General features: G+C 32.0%; 2 protein-coding genes across 2 annotated transcripts in view; both read left to right on the forward strand.

The window, feature by feature from the left end:
- The window catches only part of LOC136029573 (uncharacterized), a 71,553-nt gene that overhangs the window by 9,270 nt on the left and 37,367 nt on the right, over positions 1-24,916 (forward strand). The window contains exons 3-5 of the mRNA XM_065708070.1: positions 6,264-6,368; positions 8,769-8,873; positions 12,947-13,344. Of these exons, the coding sequence (XP_065564142.1) occupies positions 6,264-6,368; positions 8,769-8,873; positions 12,947-13,344 (608 nt within the window). The remainder of the gene's footprint in view (positions 1-6,263; positions 6,369-8,768; positions 8,874-12,946; positions 13,345-24,916) is intronic.
- The window catches only part of LOC136029572 (glycogen phosphorylase-like), a 302,996-nt gene that overhangs the window by 8,881 nt on the left and 269,199 nt on the right, over positions 1-24,916 (forward strand). The gene's annotated exons all lie outside the window — the stretch shown is intronic.

Raw genomic sequence — 24,916 nt, forward strand, 5'->3', positions numbered from 1 at the left:
AACAATTTAGAATGTGAGATTTTCGAGCCACGAGATATAATAACAAGAGTACTTTTCGGATTTTTTTTTTCAAATTGATTAGATTGTTCCAAACTTAAAACAAAATACTGTACACGGGCAGCATACTCTAACTTTTAAAAGCTGACAAGTAACTGTACAGTAAATTCTTAAAAGATGAGATGACGGAACACGAAATTTTGTTATTAATTTTAAGCTAGTTTTCACTTCGCCAAACCTGTGGTGAGCGCCTCCTACTTAAGATCAGAGGTGGTGGCTATTCCTAGCAATTTAGTTTTAATTACTATTAGTTTCTCAGGGTTAGGGGATTAAAAGTAGTGTTAAGATTAGAAAAAAATAAAACGGTATATTACTGTTATTTTTATTAGGAATTATTATTATAGACGGTGACTCCTGACTCACTTTTTCAGTGATTTCTGCAGCTCTGCTAGGGTCACCTTTTCACAAATTTTCACTAGGCCGAGTTTTCGCAACTTGAGTCATCAACATACCTCTATCTACTTTCAATGTCATTGGCAATATTATCAATCATGGCTAAGAATAAGATTTAGCCTAAAGTACTCTCTTCAATAGTTCTGCAAAACGGACAAAGGATTTGAAAAAATCTTTTACTTTATTACTTGCAGTCGATTTTATAAAAACTTCTAGTGATACAAATCAAATTAGAATTTGCAGATTCTCCCACAAATAGCTTTTTAAAATTTTGTTTTTTTTTAGAAGTTTTTAGTATAAATAAATCATGGTGCATTAGATCAAAGCCGTTTTTGTATCAATTATTATGAGGCTACGCCATCTATTCGGTTCATCCACATGTTTGGAGATGAAATTAGGTAGTCAAATCAACTAATATTATCTAGACGTCTTTGACGAACTGCCAAACTTCTTATGTTCATTTAATTATTAGAAATTTGCCAAAAAATTTTAATGAATTTTGCTAAAAATGGTTGTCGAAGTTAATGGTCTTACTGCACCAAAATCCAGTTCAATTCTGTTTTTCGAAATAAGAGGAATTTCAAAATGGGAAGGTACTACTGGTGGTAAAAATTGTGTGATCTCCTAATTACCGGCATGGATATTAGTATTGTAGACGTGTGATTTTTACACCACATATGTTAAAAAAATCACTGATGTCAGAAATAACCTTCAAAAAATTCCACTCCCCTCCTCTCCAAAATTGATTTTCCACTCCCATGGACATCGGTTCCCAACGGAGTAAATCAGACGTATACGTCGACTACATAATACTTTTATTTTCATCAAAAGAAAGAAACAGGAAATTTATTTTTCACGGACACAGAAACTGGTTTTCTTGTTTCTACCAGTAGTTAATTGGTGGAAACAAGAAAAGCAGTTTCTGTCACCCAGCAAAACGTAGAAACACTTTACATTCAACTCATCATAATATCGTCTTCATTGAGAAACCAGGAAGGTTGTTTCGCGCTCCTTAGTCTTAGTATTTGGGTAAGTGAATGGCTCCTATACTCTCTCAGGCAGTAAGAGTCGCTACTTATCGAAATTACCGGCTGAAGGTATTCTACAATCGTTATCTTCCTCAACATACGGCTCTAGTTTTGGCCGTCAAAGAAGGTGCTTCGCAACGTGACAACTATATAGATTAGTTTGTTCAAGATTGGCCTGGCATTTACTTCTTGAGCCTGCATATTGACGAAAGCGTTTGAGTATGCCGAATCCATAAAATGATAAAGGAATCCTACGGTCTATTTTCAAACAGTTCGTGTTAACGAACTGTAGTAAGGAGCGACCCGGCTCAATAGTAACCAAAACTGTAAAAACGAAATTTTGATACCAATAGTTACATCAAAAGAATCGCATTTTAATGCTGATTTTAAATAAATAAGTTTCATCAAGTTTAGTCCTACCGATCATAAATTACGAGCCTGAGAAAATTTGCCAGAAGACAAATCACGGATGCATGTTTTATTTATTTTTTTTTCCCAGGGGTGATCGTATTGACCCAGTGGTCCTAGAATTTTGCGAAAGGGCTCATCCGAACGGGAATGAAAAGTTCTAGTGCCCTTTTTAAGTGACTAAAAATTGGAGGGCATCTAGGCCCCCTCCCACGCTCATTTTTTCCCTAAGTCGTCAGATCAAAATTCTGAGATAGCCATTGTATTCAGCATAGTTGAAAAAGCTTATAACTATATCTTTGGGGACGACTTACTCCCCCAAAGTCCCCGTGGGAGGGGCTGCAAGTTACAAACTTTGACCAGTGTTCGCATATAGTAATGGTTATTGGGAAGTGTACATACGTTTTCAGGGGAATTTTTTGGCTGGGAGGAGGGGTTAAGAAGAGGGGGTTATGTGGGGGAAACTTTCCATGGAGGAATTTGCAATGGGGGAAGAAGATTTCCATGAAGGGGGCGCAACATTTTCTAGCATTATTAAAAAAAAAACAATGAAAAAATAAATATGAACAGTTTTTTCAACTGAAAGTAAGGATGTAAGGGGTTCACCTCCTCCTAATACCTCGCTCTTTACGCTAAAGTATTTTTAGTAATTTCAACTATTTATTCTACGGCCTTTGTGATTCAGGGGTCATTGTTAAGGAATTGTGACAAAGTTTAAGCTTTAGTGTAAAGAGCGAGGTATTGACGAGGAGAGAACCCCCTCATATACGTAGTAAAAAACATACTAATATAGAATTTCGTAGCGTAAGTTTATTCATAAGTTACATATATTTTTACTAATAAAAACGTTCGTAAAAAATGAAAAGTTCTAGTATCCTTTTTAAGTAACCAAAAATTTGGAGGGTAACTAGGCCTCCTCCCCCGCTCTTTTTTTCTCAAAATTGTCCGATCAAAACTATGAGAAAGCCATTTAGCCAAAAAAAAAAAAAAAAATTAATATGCAAATTTCCAAGTATGCAATAGAAAAAATCAAAACATGCATTAATTAAAAAACATTCAGAAATTAAACAAAAAAAAATAAGTTTTTTAACTGAAAGTAAGGAGCGACATTAAAACTTAAAACGAACAGAAATTACTCCGTGTATGAAAGGGGCTCTTCCCTCCACAACACCCTGCTCTTCACGATAAAGTTTTTTACTGTTTTAAAAAGTAGAGTTGAGAGGAAGAGTCAAACTTTAGCGTAAAGAGTGGGGTGTTGTGGAGGGAACAGCCCCTTTCATATACAGAGTAATTTCTGTTCGTTTTAAGTTTTAATGTCGCTCCTTACTATCAGTTAAAAAAAACTTGTTTTTTTTGTTTAATCTAATTCTGGAATTGAATATTTAATAACTGATCATACTGTCAGCCATGTCCACTCCGCTCATGTACTCGTTGTCGTCAGCTAGAAACCTTGGGCAAGAGATTGTGATCTCCTTCCTCTGCTTTTTGTTTCGATGTTCCACTGTTGAGACTTCTATTACTGCCTTACAATTTGAGCTTAGTGTCACAATTCTTGTATCAAACCATCCTCTGATGGCTAGCTTCCAATTTTCTCCCAAAAATGCAAGGCTCGACAGTCTCCCTTTCCTCATTTCTTTCTCTGGGTTCAGAGGTACGGTTTCTTTGCTATATCTATTTCGCAAAGTTGTGCCAGTTGCATCAAACAGTTCGTGGTAACGAACCGTAGTAAGGAGCGACCCGGCTCAATAGTAACCAAAACTCTAAAAAATGGAATTTTGATACCAATACCTACATCAAAAGAATCGCATTTTAATGCTGATTTAAAATATATAAGTTTCATCAAGTTTAGTCTTACCCATCAAAAGTTACGAGTCTGAGAAAATTTGCGTTATTTTAGAAAATAGGGGGAAACGCCCCCTAGAAGTCATAGAATCTTAACGAAAATCACACCATCAGATTCAGCGTATCAGAGAACCCTACTGTAGAAGTTTCAAGCTCCTATCTACAAAAATGTGGAATTTTGTATTTTTTGCCAGAAGGCAGATCACGGATGCGTGTTTAATTTGTTTTTTGTTTTTTTGTTGTTTTTTTTCCCAGGGGTGATCGTATCGACCCAGTTGTCCTAGAATGTTGCAAGAGGGCTCATTCTAACGGAAATGAAAAGTTCTAGTGCCCTTTTTAAGTGACCAAAAAAATTGGAGGGCACCTAGGCCCCCTCCCACGCTAATTATTTTACCAAAGTCAACGGATCAAAATTCTGAGATAGCCATTTTATTCAGCGTAGTCGAAAAACCTTATAACTATGTCTTTGGACTTACTCCCCCACAGTCCCCATGGGAGGGGCAACAAGTTACAAACTTTGACCAATGCTTACATATAGTAATGGTTATTGGGAAGTGTACAGGCGTTTTCAGGAGGATTTTTTTGGTTGGGGGAGGGGTTGAGAAGAGGGGGATATGCTGGGGGAACTTTCCATCGATAATTTGTCATGGTGGAAGAAAATCTTCATGAAGGGAGCGCAGGATTTACTAGCATTATTTAAAAACACAATGAAAAAATAAATATGAAAAAGTTCTTTCAGCTGGAAGTAAGGAACAGCATTAAAACTTAAAACAAACAGAAATTATTACCCATTTGAGGGGCTCACCTCCTCCTAATACCTCGCCCTTTACGTTAAAGTATTTTTAGTTATTTCAACTATTTATTCTACGGCTTTTGTGATTCTGGGGTCATTCTTAATGAATTGGGACAAAATTTAAGCTTTAGTGTAAAGAGCGAGGATCTGACAAGGGGGCGAACCCCTTCATATATGTAATAAAAATATGAGAATACAAAAGTTCTTTACGTAAGCTAATTTATAAGTTGCGTAAATCTTTTACTAATAAAAATATTCGTAAAAGATTAAAAGTTCTAGTTCCCTTTTTAATTGACCAAAAAATCGGAGGGCAACTAGGCTTCCTCCCCCGCTCTTTTTTTCTCAAAATCATTCGATCAAAATTATGAAAAAGCCATTTAGCCAAAAAAAATGCAAATTTCGTTTTAATTATTCCTCTTTGGAGAGCCAAAATCAAAACATGCATTGATTCAAAAACGTTCAGAAATTAAATAAAAAAAAACAAGTTTTTTTAACTGAAAGTAAGGAGCGACATTAAAACTTAAAACGAACAGAAATTATTTCGTATATGAAAGAGGCTGCTTCCTCATCAACGCCCCGCTCTTTACGCTAAAGTTTTTTACTGTTTTAAAAAGAAGAATTGAGAGACAGAGTCAAACTTTAGCGTAAAGAGCGGGGCGTTGATGAGGAAGCAGCCTCTTTCATATACGAAGTAATTTCTGTTCGTTTTAAGTTTTAATGTCGCTCCTTACTTTCAGTTAAAAAAACTTGTTTTTTTTATTTAATTTCGCACAGAGGGTAAGGTAGTTTTGTTGAGAATGGAAGCACACTGATTTTATTTCTTTCGATTACAACCTATATAAAAGTTCAATATACGTACCACTTAAAAGAGAATTATTCAAAACCTTAAAAATATTTTTTTCTAGAGTGTTTTTTTTTACTTGCAAAGTGGAAGCAAACCAGTTTTATTTCTTTCGATCAAAGCCTATATAAAAGGTCAACATATGTACCACAAAAAGAGAATTATTTGAAACCTGAGAAATGTCCCTTTCTAGAGTATATTTTCTTACGTGCAAAGTGGAAGCAAACCGCTTTTGTTTCTGTCGATCAAAGCCTATGTAAAAGTTCAATAACTATCACTTCAAACAGAATTATTTGAAGCCTGAGAAATCTCCCTTTCTACAGTATGTTTTCTTACGTACAAAGTTGAAGCAAACCAATTTTGTATCTTTCGATCGCACAATGGTAAAGGCTTTCGAATGCTCAAAGCAAAATTTTCTGTGCGATGTTGCGATAACTTCTCTATGACCATTGGGTGCACTCAACTACATTGAATAATTGAAAGTAGAGCTGAAGGCTTCCAAGCGTCACAATTTTAATCCTAGTGATCTTATACATATTCAACTCGTCAAGAAGCGTATTTTTGCCATTGTTTTACACTTTTATTGCATTAGAAAAGAGCAATCAAAGTTTAATTTTCCAAGTTAAAAAGTATAAAAATCTTCTTTTTTTTGTGGAAAATGGGAACCACTTTTGAGTAAAAAGAATATGCGTCTCAGAGGGGAGAGAAATGCATCATGTTTATTCAGCTTTTAGAAAAATATTACTTAAAAAAAACTACTTTTACTTTGATTAAAAGTGAATTGAAAAAAAATGTTTTCTGTTGTTATTTGACACAAATTATGTAACTTAAATAAGCATGTTATTAGCACTACATTGGTATGTAAAAAGTTGTTATTTTCAGTTCATCGTTTTGTAAGTAGTTCTAGGGCACCAGATCGAGATCATGACCGCTATGAGAGAAAGAAAAGAGAAGGATCGAGAGACTACGATCAAACTCGTGACAGAGATCGTGAAGACAGATACAGGTAATTGCTTGTTTTTAGTCTTGTTTTTCTTCTGTTGTATATCTTTCTCTCTTCGATCTCATTTTTATTAGTCATTTTGACAAAGAAGAGCTATTTTTAAGAGGTAATTGTCAAATACTGCTAAATGTAAAATACCTGAGAAATATTTCCCCATACAGTATATTTTCTTACGTGCAAAGTGGAAGCACCGCTTTTATTTCTTTTGATCGCAGTCTATATAAAAGTTCAATATATGTACCCCTTAAAAGAGAATTATTTGAAACCTGAAGAATTTCCCTTTCTAGACTATATTTTCTTACCTGCAAAGTGGAGGCAAATCGCTTTTATTTCTTTCGATCACAGCCTATTTAATAGTTCAATATACGTATCACTTAAAACACAATTATTTGAGCTCCTTTCTTGAGTGTTTTTATTGCTTGCAAAGTGGAAGCAAACCGCTTTTGTTTCTTTCGATCAAAGCCTATATAAAAGTTCAGTAACTATCACTTAAAACAGAATTATTTGAAACCTGAAAAATACCCCTTTCTACAGCATATTTTCTTCCGTGCGAAGTGGAAGCAAAATGCTTTTATTTCTCTTGATCACAGCCTATGTAAAAGTTCAGTATACGTACCAATCAATAACGTTGTTGGTTGCTAGTGCGTGCCAGCTGGGATTAATTGCTAGGGATTTGCATAGGTAAACAATGTACTATGATTTAGAATCAGGAGGCTTGCGCTCGGGAACAATGCGTTGCGTATAATTTATTTCCTGGAACTTGATAACCTCAACTGCTTGTTGGCTTTGTTGTCTAAGGCACCATTCTGTTGGGGATATATCGGGTTTTGCGTTTCATTCCTACAGTGGACGAAAATCTTTGATGGTGGATTATAAAGGTTCCTGGAATAAAAACAAATCTTTTGCAAATGGTTCGGAGAATGCCTTGATTAGACATCTGGAAGAAAAAAAACCTTGAAGAAAAGAAAATCTCGAAGTAAATGTCTTGAAGAAAAATGTATGGGTAAACAATGAACTATGATATAGCATCAGGTGGCTTGCGCTTGGGAACAATGCGTTGCGTAGAATTTATTTCCTGGAACTTGATAACATCAACTGCTAATTGGCTCTGTAGTCTACGGCACCGTTCTGTTGGGGATATCTCCGGTTTTTTGTTCGATTCCTACAGCGGACAAAAATCTTTGATGGCTGATTATAAAGGTTTCCGGAATCAAAACCAATCTTTTGTAAGCGGTTTGGGGAACGCCTTGATTAAACATCAGGAGGAAAAAAACACCTTGAAGAAAAAAGTCTCGAAGTAAATGTCTTGAAGAAAAAAAATACATTGAAACAAAAAAAAAAAATCTTGAAGAAAAAGAAACTTCAAAGAAAAAACAACACTTTGGGGAAAAACATCTCTTAAAGTATTATGTAACAACCACTTGGTGCAATATGTCATCCTAAGTTGCAACTGGGGCTCCCCACTTGATTAGCAGGCCCTATATATATATATATATATATATATATATATATATATATATATATATATATATATATATATATATATATATATATATATATATATATATATATATATATAATTGCCTTGTATTCACCAAAGCATTAGCAATCATAGCATCCAAGGGACTCCAATATAAATCATAGCATCCAAGAGAGTTTTGATTTTTGTTCTTGGAAGATATTTAGTGTGAAACCGAACTTTCTAAAACGCTGACTACACTGAAGAAGACATGATCTCGAATCTTGGATTATACAAAAGAAATACTACGCATTATGGGGAAGAAAACCTGCCCAAACTGATTTGTAGTGTCATTTTGAGCGTGTTTTGACAACGCTGTATACGAAAGGATGAAAAGATCAGGCAATATTAAACGGTAGCTGGTGACAGCAATGGTAAAGGCTTTCGAATGCTCAAAGCAAAACGTTCTGTGTGATGTTGCGATAACTTTTCTATGACATTGGATGCACTTTAACTACATTGAATAATTGAAGGTTGAGCTGAAGGCTTCCAAGCGTCACCATTTTAATCCTAGTGATCCTATACGTATTCAACTCGTCAAGAAGCGTATTTTTGCCATTGTTTTACACTTTTATTGCATTAGAAAAGAGCAATCAAAGTTTAAAATTCTAAGTTAAAAAGTATAAAAATCTTTTGTGGAAAATGAGAACCACTTTTGAGTAAAAAGAATATGCGTCTCAGAGGGGAGAGAAACACATCATGTTTATTCATCTTTTAGAAAAATCTTACCTAAAAAACTACTTTTAATCTGATTAAAAATGAATTGAAAAAAAAATGTTTTCTCTTGTTATGTGACACAAATTATGCAACTTAGATAAGCATGTTATTCGCACTACATTGCTGTGTAAAAAGTTGTTATTTTCAGTTCATCGTTTTGTAAGTAGTTCTAGGGCCCCAGATCGAGATTATGACCGCTATGAGAGAAAGAAAAGAGAAGGATCGAGAGACTACGATCAGACTCGTGACAGAGATCGTGAAGACAGATACAGGTAATTGCATGTTTTTAGTCTTGTTTTTCTTCTATTGTATAGCTTTGTCTCTTCCATCTCATTTTTATTAATCATTTTGACAAAGAAGAGATATTTTTAAGATATAATTGTAAAATATTGCTGATGAGGCATGTGCAAATCGGTTGGTGTTTTTCAGTCGGATCTCTACTCCCAAAATCTTACGATTTCAAAATAGTATAATTTGTTGACTGTTTTTCTGTGCATCCCCATACTGCTGGTCTTACTATAGCAATCTTCATTGTATTTCAGAAATGTCGATTTATACCCTAAAATACACCCTAAAAAGTGTCAGGTGTTATGCTATGTCACTTTTTTCTCTTTTTTAGTGCACCAAGATTCTCATTGACATGAGTCAGAGCCGTTCCTTGGGGGGGGGGAGGGGCAACCGGGTCAGCTGCCCTAAGTGCCCCAGCTTTGGGGACGCCTCAGCTGGGAGATTGCTTACTCTGATCATATTTTTACTTTCTTAGGCTTATTTTGCTTATATTTGAGCCGGGAGGGGGTGCTTTAATTAACTTTTCCCGGGCACCACAAATCCTAGAGACATATCTGACTGGAATGATGGTTAAAATCTTTCGAAGTATTGTAAGTAATGAAGTCAAGCATAACGAAGGTTACACAAGTTAGTTTTTTTTTGTACACGATTCCTGATGATTCTAAATCAGTAGGTTTGCCACTTGAAGTTGCTAAGAGTATGTACGAATCACATATCTAAACAATGAGAATCGGAAAAGAGCTGCTGTCTGTGTTGTACATTAATACCTGTTCGCGTCTATAAATTTCTAAGGAATATGCTGATACTGGCTAAAAATTGCGCAATTGCTTAAAAATGGTGGAAAATTATTTGCTAAAGAGAGAGAAGAATAAGTAAAAAAACAAAAATTTTAGGATTAAAATCGAATTTATTAATTAAAAAGAGTAATTAAACTTGAAACAACATTCCCAAGTTCCTTCGTAATGTTCAAAGGTCGCAATATTGTCCAAAATATCAGTATCGCCATCACATAAAAAAAAAACGAAATGGAAGAAATTAAGAGATTTGTAAAAAAAGAAAAATAGTAATTCCCTTGATTGAGACGAACAGATCCCTAAAAACTAAATCTTTAATTGAATTTCGTCCAATCTTATTCATGTTTATCAATCGCTAACCTAACTAGATTTCTTCTTTTGAGTGTCCATGCTTTGCGAGTTTTGGATATCAGAGGTAACGCTACAGCATTGCCTATAGTAACTGCCATACGGCTCTAATGTTTTATAATTTTTTTTCCCAGAGGAACTTCATAGGGAAGAGGTCGTCGTATAAACTTACGAGGCGGCTCATTCGATTGGAAATCAGTAGTTAAACTGCCCTTTTTAAGAGTCAAAAGTGATCGGAGGGCAACTAGCCCCTTCTTCCACACCCTTTTCCCCCAAATACAACCGACAAAAACTTTGAGATAACCATTTTGTTAAAAATAGTTCAAAAATCATGTAACAAAAACTCCGGGGTCGTGACCACTCCCCAGGGCCCGGGGGCAGGCGTTGTAAGTTGTGTCCCGGGGGCATGGAAGGTTCTTATAGAAAGGATGCTCGTAGAAACTTCAGAGAGGTCTCATTTGATTGTAAATTGAAAGTTCTAGTTCACTTTTTAAGACTCAAAAGAGATCAGAGGGTAACAAGCCCCCACGGATGTTTCCCCCCCCAAATAAAACCCATTTTTTAAAAATATTTCAAATACCAGATAATAATACCAAATAATAACTCCCAGGTCCCAGGGGCAGGTGTTGTAAGTTATGGCTTGGGGCCATATACGGTTTTTAGAGAAGAGATGCTCGTATAAACTTCAGAAGAGGGCTCATTTGATTGGAAATTGAAAGTTCCAGTTCACTTTTTAAGGTTCAAAAGAGATTCGAGGGCAATAATCCTCCTCCTCCCTCCTCGCTCTTTTTTCCGAAACCTATCCGATAATCCAGACAATTGAGATAAAAATTCATTGTTATCCGATAATCCGATAATCCTATCCGATAATTGAGATAACAATTTTGTTAAAAACAATTCAAACGTCAGATAGTAAAACTCCGGGGTCGACAAAACCCCCCAGTGCCCGGCGGGCAGGTGTTGTAAGTTATGCCCCGGGAGCGTATATGGGTCTTATAGGAGGGATGCTCGTATAAATTTCAGAGAGGGTTCATTTGATTGAGAATTGATAGTTCTAGTTCACTTTTTAAGAGTCAAAAGAGATCAGAAGGCAACTAGCCCCCCACGCCTTTTCTTCTCCAAATACATACAATACAATTTTGAGATATACATTTTGTTGAACATAGTTTTAAAAATCATATAACATAAACTCCCAGGGTTGACACAATCCCACAGGGGCCGGGGGCAGGGGTTGTAAGTTATGCCCTGGGGTATATATGGTTCTTATAAGGGATGCTAGTATAAACTTCAGATAGAGCTTTTTTGATTGGAAATTGTAAGTTCTAGTTAATTTTTTAAGAGTTAAGAGATCAGAAGAGCAACTAGCCCCCCACGCTTTTTTTCCCCAAACCCATCCGATAAATATTTTGAGATAACAATTTTGTTAAAAATGGTTAAAACACCAGATAATAAAAACTCCAGGGTCGACAAAACCTTCCAGGGCCCAGGGGCAGGTGTTGTAAGTTATGGCCTGGGGGCACATATGGCTCTTATGGAAGAGATGCTCGTATAAACTTAAAATGGCTCATTTGATTGGAAATTAAAAGTTAACTTTACAAGATTCAAAATTTGTTCACCATCTTAATCCTTCAGAGAGCTATATATTTTATATGATTTGATATTATATGATTATTTATATGATATTGATATTATTTATATGATATTGATATTTATATGATATTGTATATGATTTGTACTCTGCTGGTATTCGTTATGATTTTCACTGTTGCTCTTCTTGTATGTAGAGACTTCGTTTACGATTCAATGGGATAATCGTTGTCACTTGTCTTTCAACCTTACATTTTTTTTATTCATTTTTATTCATCCATTACCTCAGATTTTTTTTTCCATGGCTTTTGCTTTAGCTATTTAGATGCATCATCTTACATAATTTCTTAATACGTTATGGATACCAAAAAACATCTTTTCCAGGTTCTAACCACAGATCGCTATTCAAAATTTTCGTTTGCAATTCAATGTGATTCTTGCTTTTGCTTGTTTTATAATAACATTTATTTGTGGTTCATTTTTACTAAGCAATCCATGAAACATTGTTTCCATGCCCTTTTCCTTAGCTTTTTGGATATGTCTTGTCACGTTTAATGATCCAGGCTGCTGTACAAGAATTTTTTCTTGTTGTTCAAATCATTTATCTTTTTCAACAGTTGAAAGTTAAATCATGTCATGTTTTTGTATTCGGCTTACGCAAATCTGTGTAATTTTACCTGAATCATAGATACTAAAGACAATACAACCTCTACTGAGACAAATATGACATATATGCTCTTGAAATGTATTCATAAATGTAACGTCACTCACGGTAATTTTATTTTTGCAAGATTAAAGCTCTTAACGAATTTTCTCAAACTCGTGACCGATATACTCGTATATATCGTTTTTTTTAGGACAGAAAATCCCTGGATGCCAATTTTTCCGAAAAAATATGCAGCCCTTTGGAGAAAAATACGTAAATACTTACATACACAATTATTCCTAGAGATAAGATATATTCAGTTGTTCCTATTAAAAATTAGTGCTGCTCCGACTCTTCCTCAGCAGTGCTTCTGAGTGAACTTTTGAAGGGAATGTGGATTGAATTCATCAATTCAGCGAATTTTTCACAGCGATTTGACACATTACTATAATGATTTTTGCACATTTTTTGTTTTTATGGCTGCTCTCTTATACAAGGGATATGATAAGACTGCTGATTGATTTGTATTTTTATGTTTAGTATATTTTTTAGTCTTGCGCTTTTTAGTCAATTGCATTGTATTTTCATAATGTTGAGGCTTTTAAACTCTAAGCCTGTTACTAATCAAGTTTCTTGTTAGAAATCTTTGGAGATTGTCGTTTTGTTTTTACTTATTTTTTAGTTATGGACCACTATATTCAAATTATCATGACCCTGAAAGTATGCAGACTTATATAAATTTTGACAGGCCTTACTGGAATGAGCCTTACCACCCCCCGTATGATCCACTACCAACGTTTACATGGACTAACCATAATGCACCCCCATACTCAGCACTGTCACCCGTGCATCAAGGTCAAGGCAAGCTGTCAAGAACGGGCCATATGCCTACCACCAATAAGTCTCTACCCGTGCGTCAAGGTCAAGGCGAGCTGTCAATTAGGGGTGGTATGCCTAACACCAATAACTCTCCATCAGTTTTACGTCAGAATGCTGCAAGACGCGCATCTCGAAACAAACGTAAGAAAGGTTCCAATCTTCAGAGTCAGCCAGCACAATCAAGAAAGAGTAATTCTCACGGTAAGGGACTTTAATCTGTTTTGTGAATGTTGTGGTTTTCTTAACGTCTTATTGCTTTACTTCTAGAGTGCATTGAATTAATAACATCTTATGAAGATTACTTTCAAAAAAAAAAATCCAGGAAAAGACGTTTTTCAAAGAAGACGTTTTTCAACAGTCATATTAAAAACCTAAATTAAGTAGGAATCAAGTCACATGATAATACAACTTTAAAACGAACAGAAGTGCCGAGACCTTCTAGTCTTAGCATTTCTCTAAAATGAATAGAAATTAATATGAATAAATAAATGAAACCCAAAATGAGACCATTATTGAGACCTTTTTTGGACAGTTTGATCCAGGAACGTACTTGGGGGGGGGGGCTAGGAGCTGAGGTCCCTCTGAAATTCTAAATTTAGAAAACAAAGCACACTATTTAAAATACAATTAGTTTTCAATGAAAAGCATTATTTTTTCGATAAAACGGAGTTGTTTACAATACGCATAGATATCAATTCTAATTATGCCATAACAAAAAGCCCTGTTATAATGAGTAAAATTTGGAGCAAAATGTTATACACTTTATCTAAAATAAGTATATTTGTACTACCATTTAGTATTTTGTTAACGGTTTGAACACAAGGAAGAAAACAATTTAAGAAAAATAAATGAACAGAAAGAAATATGTATAATCTAGACAGCTTTAAAATGAATAGAAATTACCGTGAATAAATAAATAAAACCCAAAACGAATAAAACTAAAAAATTAACAATCTACAATGAGTAGAAAATAAAATGAATAATCAGGATAACTCTAAAATGAACAGAAATTACTATGAATAAGTAAATAAAACCAAAACGAATAAAACAAAAAAAAATAAAATGAATGATCAAGAATACTATGAATAAATAAATGAAACCTAAAACGAAAAAAAAAGAAAAATGAACAATTCCCTCGAACATGAAGACAGTAGATACTGCTGTGGATGAATGAATGAGCAGAAAATAAAATGAATAATCAAGGCAACTTTAAATGAACAGAAGTTACTATGAATAAGTAAATAAAACCAAAACGAATAAAAAAAATAAATGGATGATCAAGAAAACTTTAAACTGAACAAAATTACTGTGAATAAATAAATGAAACCCAAAACGAAAAGAAACAAAAAATTAACAATTCCCTCGAACATGAAGACAGTAGATACTGCTGTGGATGAATGAATGAGCAGAAAATAAAATGAATAATCAAGACAACTTTAAATTGAACAAAAATTACTATGAATAAGTTCATGAAACCCAAAACGAAAAAAACTAAAAATGAACAATTGTCTCGAACATAAAGACAATAGATACTCCTGTGGATGAATAAATGAGCAGAAAATAAAATGAATAATAAAGACAACTTTAAAATGAACAGAAATTACTAAGAATAAGTAAACAAAACCCAAAACGAATAAAACTAAAAAATAAAATGAATGATCAAGAAAACTTTAAACTGAACAAAATTACTATGAATAAATAAATGAAACCCAAAACGAAAAAAACTAAAAATGAACAATTCCCTCGAATATGAAGACAGTAGATACTGCTGTGGATGAATGAATGAGCAAAAAATAAAATGAATAAACAAGGCAACTTTAAAATGAACAGAAGTTACGATGAATAAGTAAATAAAACCAAAACGAATAAAAGAAAAAAAATAAAATGAATGATCAAGAAAACTTTAAACTGAACAAAATTACTGTGAATAAATAAATGAAACCCAAAACGAAAAAAAACTAAAAAATTAACAATCTACAATGAGTAGAAAATAAAATGAATAATCAAGATAACTCTAAAATGAACAGAAATTACTATGAATAAGTAAATAAAACCTAAACGAATAAAACTGAACGAATAAAACATAAAAAAATGAAAGAAATGATCAAGAAAACTTTAAATTGAACAAAATTACTATGAATAAATAAACGAAACCCAAAACGAAAAAAACTAGAAATGAACAATTCCCTCGAACATGAAGACAGTAGATACTGCTGTGGATGAATGAATGAGCAGAAAATAAAATGAATAATCAAGGCAACTTTAAAATGAACAGAAGTTACTATGAATAAGTAAATAAAACAAAAACAATAAAAAAGAATGATCAAGAAAACTTTAAACTCAACAAAATTACTATGAATAAATAATTGAAACCTAAAACGAAAAAAACTAAAAATGAACGATTCCTTCGAATGTGAAGACAGTAGATACTGCTGTGGATGAATGAATAAGCAGAAAATAAAATGAATAATCAAGGCAACTTAAAAATGAAAAGAAGTTACTATGAATAAGTAAATAAAACCAAAACAAATAAAACAAAAAAAATAAAATGAATGATCAAGAAAACTTTAAACTGAACAAAATTACTATGAATAAATAAATGAAACCCAAAACGAATAAAACTAAAAAATTAACAATCTACAATGAGTAGAAAATAAAATGAATAATCAGGATAACTCTAAAATGGACAGAAATTACTATAAATAAGTAAATAAAACCTAAACGAATAAAACTAAAAAATAGAATGAATGATCAAGAAAACTTTAAACTGAACAAAATTATTATGAATAATTAAATGAAACCCAATACGAAAAAAACTAAAAATGAACAATTCCCTCGAACATGAAGACAGTAGATACTGCTTTGGATGAATGAATGAGCTGAAAATAAAATGAATAATCAAGGCAACTTTAAAATGAACAGAAGTTACTATGAATAAGTAAATAAAACCAAAATGAATAAAACAAAAAAAATTAAATGAAAGATCAAGAAAACTTTAAACTGAACAAAATTACTATGAATAATTAAATGAAACCCAAAACGAAAAAAACTAAAAGTGAACCATTCCCTCGAACATGAAGACAGTAGGTACTGCTGTGGATGAATGAATGAGCAGAAAATAAAATGAATAATCAAGGCAACTTTAAATGAACAGAAGATACTATGAATAAGTAAATAAAACCAAAACGAATAAAAAAAAAAAAAAAAATGGATGATCAAGGAAACTTTAAACTGAACAAAATTACTATGAATAAATAAATGGAACCTAAAACGAAAAAAACTAAAAATGAACAATTCCTTCGAATATGAAGACAGTAGATACTGCTGTGGATGAATGAATGAGCAGAAAATAAAATGAATAATCAAGGCAACTTTAAAATGAACAGAAGTTACTATGAATAAGTAAATACAACCAAAACGAATAAAACAAAAAAAAATAAAATGAATGATCAAGAAAACTTTAAACTGAACAAAATTACTATGAATAAATAAATGAAACCCAAAACGAAAAAAAAGAAAAATGAACAATTCCCTCGAACATGAAGACAATAGATACTGCTGTGGATGAATAAATGAGCAGAAAATAAAACAAATAATCAAGATAACTTTAAAATGAATAGAAATTACTATGAATTAGTAAATAAAACTCGAAACGAATAAAACAAAAAAAAAAATAAATGAATGATCAAGAAAACTTTAAACTGAACAAAATTACTATGAATAAATAAATGAAACCTAAAACGAAAAAAAAAGAAAAATGAACAATTCCCTCGAACATGAAGACAGTAGATACTGCTGTGGATGAATGAATGAGCAGAAAATAAAATGAATAATCAAGGCAACTTTAAAATGAACAGAAGTTACTATGAATAAGTAAATAAAACCAAAACGAATAAAACAAAAAAAAAAAATAAAATGAATGATCAAGAAAACTTTAAACTGAACAAAATTACTATGAATAAATAAATGAAACCCAAAACGAAAAAAAAAGAGAAATGAACAATTCCCTCGAACATGAAGACAGTAGATACTGTTGTGGATGAATGAATGAGCAGAAAATAAAATGAATAATCAAGGCAACTTTAAAATGAACAGAAGTTACTATGAATAAGTAAATAAAACCAAAACGATTAAAACAAAAATAAAATAAAATGAATGATCAAGAAAACTTTAAACTGAACAAAATTACTATGAATAAATAAATGAAACCCAAAACGAAAAAAAATAAAAATGAACAATTCCCTCGAACATGAAGACAGTAGATACTGCTGTGGATGAATGAATGAGCAGAAAATAAAATGAATAATCAAGGCAACTTTAAAATGAACAGAAGTTACTATGAATAAGTAAATAAAACCAAAACGAATAAAACAAAAAAAAAATAAAATGAATGATCAAGAAAACTTTAAACTGAACAAAATTACTATGAATAAATAAATGAAACCCAAAACGAAAAAAAATAAAAATGAACAATTCCCTCGAACATGAAGACAGTAGATACTGCTGTGGATGAATGAATGAGCAGAAAATAAAATGAATAATCAAGGCAACTCTAAAATGAACAGAAGTTACTATGAATAAGTAAATAAAACCAAAACGAATAAAACAAAAAAAAAATAAAATGAATGATCAAGAATACTATGAATAAATAAATGAAACCCAAAACGAAAAAAAAAGAAAAATGAACAATTCCCTCGAACATGAAGACAGTAGATACTGTTGTGGATGAATGAATGAGCAGAAAACAAAATGAATATCAAGGCAACTTTAAAATGAACAGAACTTACTATGAATAAGTAAATAAAACCAAAACGATTAAAACAAAAATAAAATAAAATGAATGATCAAGAAAACTTTAAACTGAACAAAATTACTATGAATAAATAAATGAAACCTAAAACGAAAAAAAACTAAAAATGAACAATTCCCTCGAATATGAAGACAGTAGATACTGCTGTGGATGAATGAATGAGCAGAAAATAAAATGAATAATCAAGGCAACTTTAAAATGAACAGAAGTTACTATGAATAAGTAAATAAAACCAAAACGATTAAAACAAAAATAAAATAAAATGAATGATCAAGAAAACTTTAAACTGAACAAAATTACTATGAATAAATAAATGAAACCCAAAACGAAAAAAAAAGAAAAATGAACAATTCTCACGAACATGAAGACAGTAGATACTGCTGTGGATGAATGAATGAGCAGAAAACAAAATGAATATCAAGGCAACTTTAAAATGAACAGAACTTACTATGAATAAGTAAATAAAACCAAAACGATTAAAACAAAAATAAAATAAAATGAAAGATCAAGAAAACTTTAAACTGAACAAAATTACTATGAATAAATAAATGAAACCTAAAACGAAAAAAAAGAGATATGAACAATTCCCTCGAACATGAAGACAGTAGATACTGTTGTGGATGAATGAATGAGCAGAAAATAAAATGAATAATCAAGGCAACTTTAAAATGAACAGAAGTTACTATGAATAAGTAAATAAAATCAAAACAAATAAAACAAAAAAAATAAAATGAATGATCAAGAAAACTTTAAACTGAACAAAATTACTATGAATAAATAAATGAAACCCAAAACGAATAAAACTAAAAAATTAACAATCTACAATGAGTAGAAAATAAAATGAATAATCAAGATAACTCTAAAATGAACAGAAATTACTATGAATAAGTAAATAAAACCTAAACGAATAAAACTAAAAAATAGAATGAATGATCAAGAAAACTTTAAACTGAACAAAATTACTATGAATAATTAAATGAAACCCAATACGAAAAAAACTAAAAATGAACAATTCCCTCGAACATGAAGACAGTAGATACTGCTGTGGATGAATGAATGAGCTGAAAATAAAATGAATAATCAAGGCAACTTTAAAATGAACAGAAGTTACTATGAATAAGTAAATAAAACCAAAATGAATAAAACAAAACAAATTAAATGAATGATCAAGAAAACTTTAAACTGAACAAAATTACTATGAATAATTAAATGAAACCCAAAACGAAAAAACTAAAAATGAACCATTCCCTCGAACATGAAGACAGTAGATACTGCTGTGGATGAATGAATGAGCAGAAAATAAAATGAATAATCAAGGCAACTTTAAATGAACAGAAGATACTATGAATAAGTAAATAAAACCAAAACGAATAAAACAAAAACAATAAAAATGAATGATCAAGAAAACTTTAAACTGAACAAAATTACTATGAATAAATAAATGGAACCTAAAACGAAAAAAACTAAAAATGAACAATTCCTTCGAATATGAAGACAGTAGATACTGCTGTGGATGAATGAATGAGCAGAAAATAAAATGAATAATCAAGGCAACTTTAAAATGAACAGAACTTACTATGAATAAGTAAATAAAACGAAAACGAATAAAAAAAAAAAAAAAAATAAAATGAATGATCAAGAAAACTTTAAACTGAACAAAATTACTATGAATAAATAAATGAAACCCAAAACGAAAAAAAAGAAAAATGAACAATTCCCTCGAACATGAAGACAGTAGATACTGCTGTGGATGAATGAATGAGCAGAAAATAAAATGAATAATCAAGGCAACTTTAAAATGAACAGAAGTTACTATGAATAAGTAAATAAAACCAAAACGAATAAAACAAAAACAATAAAAATGAATGATCAAGAAAACTTTAAACTGAACAAAATTACTATGAATAAATAAATGAAACCCAAAACGAAAAAAAATAAAAATGAACAATTCCCTCGAATATGAAGACAGTAGATACTGTTGTGGATGAATGAATGAGCAGAAAGTAAAATGAATAATCAAGGCAACTTTAAAATGAACAGAACTTACTATGAATAAGTAAATAAAACCAAAACGATTAAAACAAAAATAAAATAAAATGAATGATCAAGAAAACTTTAAACTGAACAAAATTACTATGAATAAATAAATGAAACCCAAAACGAAAAAAAATAAAAATGAACAATTCCCTCGAATATGAAGACAGTAGATACTGCTGTGGATGAATGAATGAGCAGAAAATAAAATGAATAATCAAGGCAACTTTAAAATGAACAGAAGTTACTATGAATAAGTAAATAAAACCAAAACGAATAAAACATAAAAAAAATAAAAGAAATGATCAAGAAAACTTTAAATTGAACAAAATTACTATGAATAAATAAACGAAACCCAAAACGAAAAAAACTAAAAATGAACAATTCCCTCGAACATGAAGACAGTAGATACTGCTGTGGATGAATGAATGAGCAGAAAATAAAATGAATAATCAAGGCAACTTTAAAATGAACAGAAGTTACTATGAATAAGTAAATAAAACCAAAACGAATAAAACAAAAAAAAAATAAAATGAATGATCAAGAAAACTTTAAACTGAACAAAATTACTATGAATAAATAAATGAAACCCAAAACGAAAAAAAAGAAAAATGAACAATTCCCTCGATCATGAAGACAGTAGATACTGCTGTGGATGAGTGAATGAGCAGAAAATAAAATGAATAATCAAGGCAACTTTAAAATGAACAGAAGTTACTATGAATAAGTAAATAAAACCAAAACGATTAAAACAAAAATAAAATAAAATGAATGATCAAGAAAACTTTAAACTGAACAAAATTACTATGAATAAATAAATGAAACCCAAAACGAAAAAAAAGAAAAATGAACAATTCCCACGAACATGAAGACAGTAGATACTGCTGTGGATGAATGAATGAGCAGAAAATAAAATGAATATCAAGGCAACTTTAAAATGAACAGAACTTACTATGAATAAGTAAATAAAACCAAAACGAATAAAACAAAAACAAAAAAAATGAATGATCAAGAAAACTTTAAACTGAACAAAATTACTATGAATAAATAAATGAAACCCAAAACGAAAAAAACGAAAAATGAACAATTCCCTCGAACATGAAGACAGTAGATACTGCTGTGGATGAATGAATGAGCAGAAAGTAAAATGAATAATCAAGGCAACTTTAAAATGAACAGAAGTTACTATGAATAAGTAAATAAAACCAAAACGAATAAAACAAAAAAAAATAAAATGAATGATCAAGAAAATAAAGACATAAAGTCTCGAACATAAAGACAATAGACACTGCTGTGAATGAATGAATGAGCTGAAAATAAAATGAGTAATCAAGACAACTTTAAAAGGAACAGAAATTACTATGAATAAGTAAATAAAACCAAAACAAATAAAACTAAAAAATAAAATGAATAATCAAGAAAACTTTAAAATGAACGAAATTTACTATAAAAAAATAAATGAAACCCAAAACGAAAAAAACTAAAAATGAACAATTCCCTCGAATACAAAGACAATATATACTGATGTGGATGAATAAATGAGCAGAAAATAAAATGATTAATCAAGAAAAATTTTAAATGAACAGAAATTACTACGAATAAATAAATAAAACCCAATGGAGTAAAACTAAAAATTGAACAATTCATTGGAGGAAAAAATAACAGATACTTCTTTGGATGAATAAATGAGCAGAAAATAAAATGAATAATCAAGACAACTTTAAAATGAACAGAAATTACTATGAATATGTAAATAAAACCAAAACGAATAAAACTAAAAAATAAAATGAATAATCAAGAAAACTTTAAAATGAACGAAATTTACTATAAAAAAATAAATGAAACCCAAAACGAAGAAAACTAGAAATGAACAATTCCCTCGATTACAATGACAATATATACTGATGTGGATGAATAAATGAGCAGAAAATAAAATGATTAATCAAGAAAAATTTTAAATGAACAGAAATTACTACGAATAAATAAATAAAACCCAAATGAGTAAAACTAAAAAATGAACAATTCATTGAAGAAAAAAATAACAGATACTGCTGTGGATGAATAAATGAACAATTCATTGAAGAAAAAAATAACAGATACTGCTGTGGATGAATAAATGAGCAGAAAATAAAATGAATAATCAAGACAACTTTAAAATGAACAGAAATTACTAGGATTAAATAAATAAAACCCAAAAAGAATTTCCATAGAACATAAAGATAACAGATACTTCTGTCGATGAATGTATGAGCAGAAAATTAAATGAATAATCAAGACAACTTTAAAATGAACAGGAACTAGACTTACGTTGCCCGGGCAACGTGAAGTGTTGCGGCAACCTTTTTCCGGCTTCGCCGACTATAGTGTTGCGAGAGCAACACTTTGGTTTTGTTTCTTCGCTATCGATCAGTAATCACATGATCAAAGGCTATTCCTCACCGTTGAAAAAAAAACAACAACAAAATAGTATCGAAAGAAGGGACTAAATTGACTTTGTAGCCAGTTGAACTTTATCCTTTTCAATCGTAGAGATCGTGACGGATGAAAACTTGGAACATTATCTTATAAAATCTAGTTGGTATTATAAAGCTATCCCTAACTTTTCAGGATCAAAATACCATATATGACATTCTATTAATTATTACGAAACTATCTCATTGTTTTACATTCTCGTTTGTGCTTGTTTCTTCACTATCGGTTAAATGACGAAGTTGTCAGTCTATCAAAGTTTTTAAAACGGTATGTTCAAACAAGAACGCTATCAGTTATCACATGACCAAAGGCTATTCCTCAGCGTTGAAAAAACAACAACTACAAAATAATATCGAAAGAAGGGACTAAATTGACTTTGCAGCCAGTTGAACTTTATCCTTTTCAATCGTAGACATCGTGACGGATGAAAATTTGGAACAGTATCTCATATAATCTAGTTGGTATTATAAAGCTCTCCGTAACTTTTCAGGATTAAAATACCGTAGATGACACTAATTATTACGAAACCACCTCATTGTTTTACGTTATCGTTTGTACCCGTTGCGTAAACACTTAATTCTGTCAGATTTAAAGAGATCGAATACAATGTGCACCAATTTGCAAAAATTTCTAGTCCAAAGTGAACAGATTCGTACTTACAAGTCCCTCTCCCGTGACAGACATCAAGTTCACCGGAAACAAATAAATGGGTACACCAGCTAGCAGAAGTTGCAAACCCCTCATCGCTGAAGATGATTGTAGCCCGACAGTCGATTATTACTTACAAGTCCCCTACATGTTTTACCACTGGAACCAAATTGGTTTAACCATCAAATACACCGGAAACAAATAATAGGTACACCAACTAGCAAAAGTGGCAAACCCTCATTGCCGAAGATGATTATAAGCTAACAGCCGTTTCTCGCCCAAAGTGAACCGATTCTTACTTATAAGTCCCTCTCCCGTGATAGGAATCAAGTTCACCGGAAACAAATAAATGGGTACACTAACTAGCATAGTTGCAAACCCCTCATCGCTGAAGTTGACTGTAGCCTAACAGCAGATTATTACTTACAAGTCCCCTACATGCCTTACCACTGGAACCAAATTGGTTTTACCATCAAATACACTGGAAACAAATAATAGATACACCAGCTAGAAAAAGTTGCTAACCCCTCATTGTCGAAGGTGATTATTATCTAACAGCCGACTGTTGCTTACTTGTCCTCTATATGTCTCACAATTTGTATATGCCTAGATTTCGTTTCAGTGTGTACCTTACTACTGAAGTTGTCAACCCCTTGAAACTTTCAAACTGGTATACCTCCTGAAGGAGTTTTTTGTACCAAAAAATGGATGTCATAGGCTTTGATCAGCTCATCAAGAGCTATCGATTGTCGCCGAAACTAAAATTCTATCTGTCTTAGTTCAAAAGTTGATTTTTTTTTTTGCCGTAGGCCAACTTTCTAACGTCACCACTTAGAAAGGAGCAAAGGATAAGCTCCAATTTCTTTAGCAATTAGAGAACTTTTAAATTTTATGAGGCACATCTGATACCATTTCTCTACCGCAAGTCCGAAAAACCGAATGATAAACTCAGCTGAAATCACGAACCGAAACGGGTAGAAATAATAGATGGCAGCACTTTCGGACCCGTGGGAAAATGCCACATTTTTGCTTCTGTAAATTTTTCTATTTATCACTCAAAGAATGTATATTGGCTGTAGGGCCGGGTAACTGCTGCATATATTTAACACTTATAGATTTTAGTTGATCTTCAATTTGAAAGTGGTGCCTGGCTGCTTGCCTGCTAGAACGGAGCTTTCCACTCGAAAGCAGAAACATGGTTTGATGAAACGAAAGCTTGGCTGCACAACTTCAGATACTCCTCTCTGACATAGGCTATATAACTCCACTTCACTTCGCACACTATAGGCTCTGGCTCGTGGACAATCAAAAACCATCCTTTTTGGCCCCAGGCAAGAGTTCTGCGCAGCTTTCCAAAATGTAATGTCATATTCATCAATCCGGCCTGAGGTCCACACTTTCCGTAAACATCGCACAGGTTAGACCCTTACCAATTTCCAGGAATAAGCAGAGATAGGTGGCATAAAAAAAAACAAAAAAAAACGGGACAAAACCAAAGTGTTGCTCTCGCTACACAAATTTTTATGAATAAATAAATGAAACCCAAAACGAATAAAACTAAAAAATGAACAATTCTATTGAACACGAAGATAATAGATACTGCTGTGGATGAATAAATGAGCTGACATGAAATGTATAATCAAGAAAACTTCAAAATGAACAGAAATTACTATGAATTTGTTATCTTTCATCAGAGAGGGTACCCTCTCGCTGTTGCTTAAAGGGGAATTTTTCATTTAGTATTCTATTACCTCTCATTAGAGATGGCACCCTCTCACTGTTCATTGGAGATGTTCGTTTTTAATTTAA

This window comes from Artemia franciscana, chromosome 7 (assembly GCF_032884065.1).
Source record: "Artemia franciscana chromosome 7, ASM3288406v1, whole genome shotgun sequence".
NCBI lineage: Eukaryota > Metazoa > Arthropoda > Branchiopoda > Anostraca > Artemiidae > Artemia > Artemia franciscana.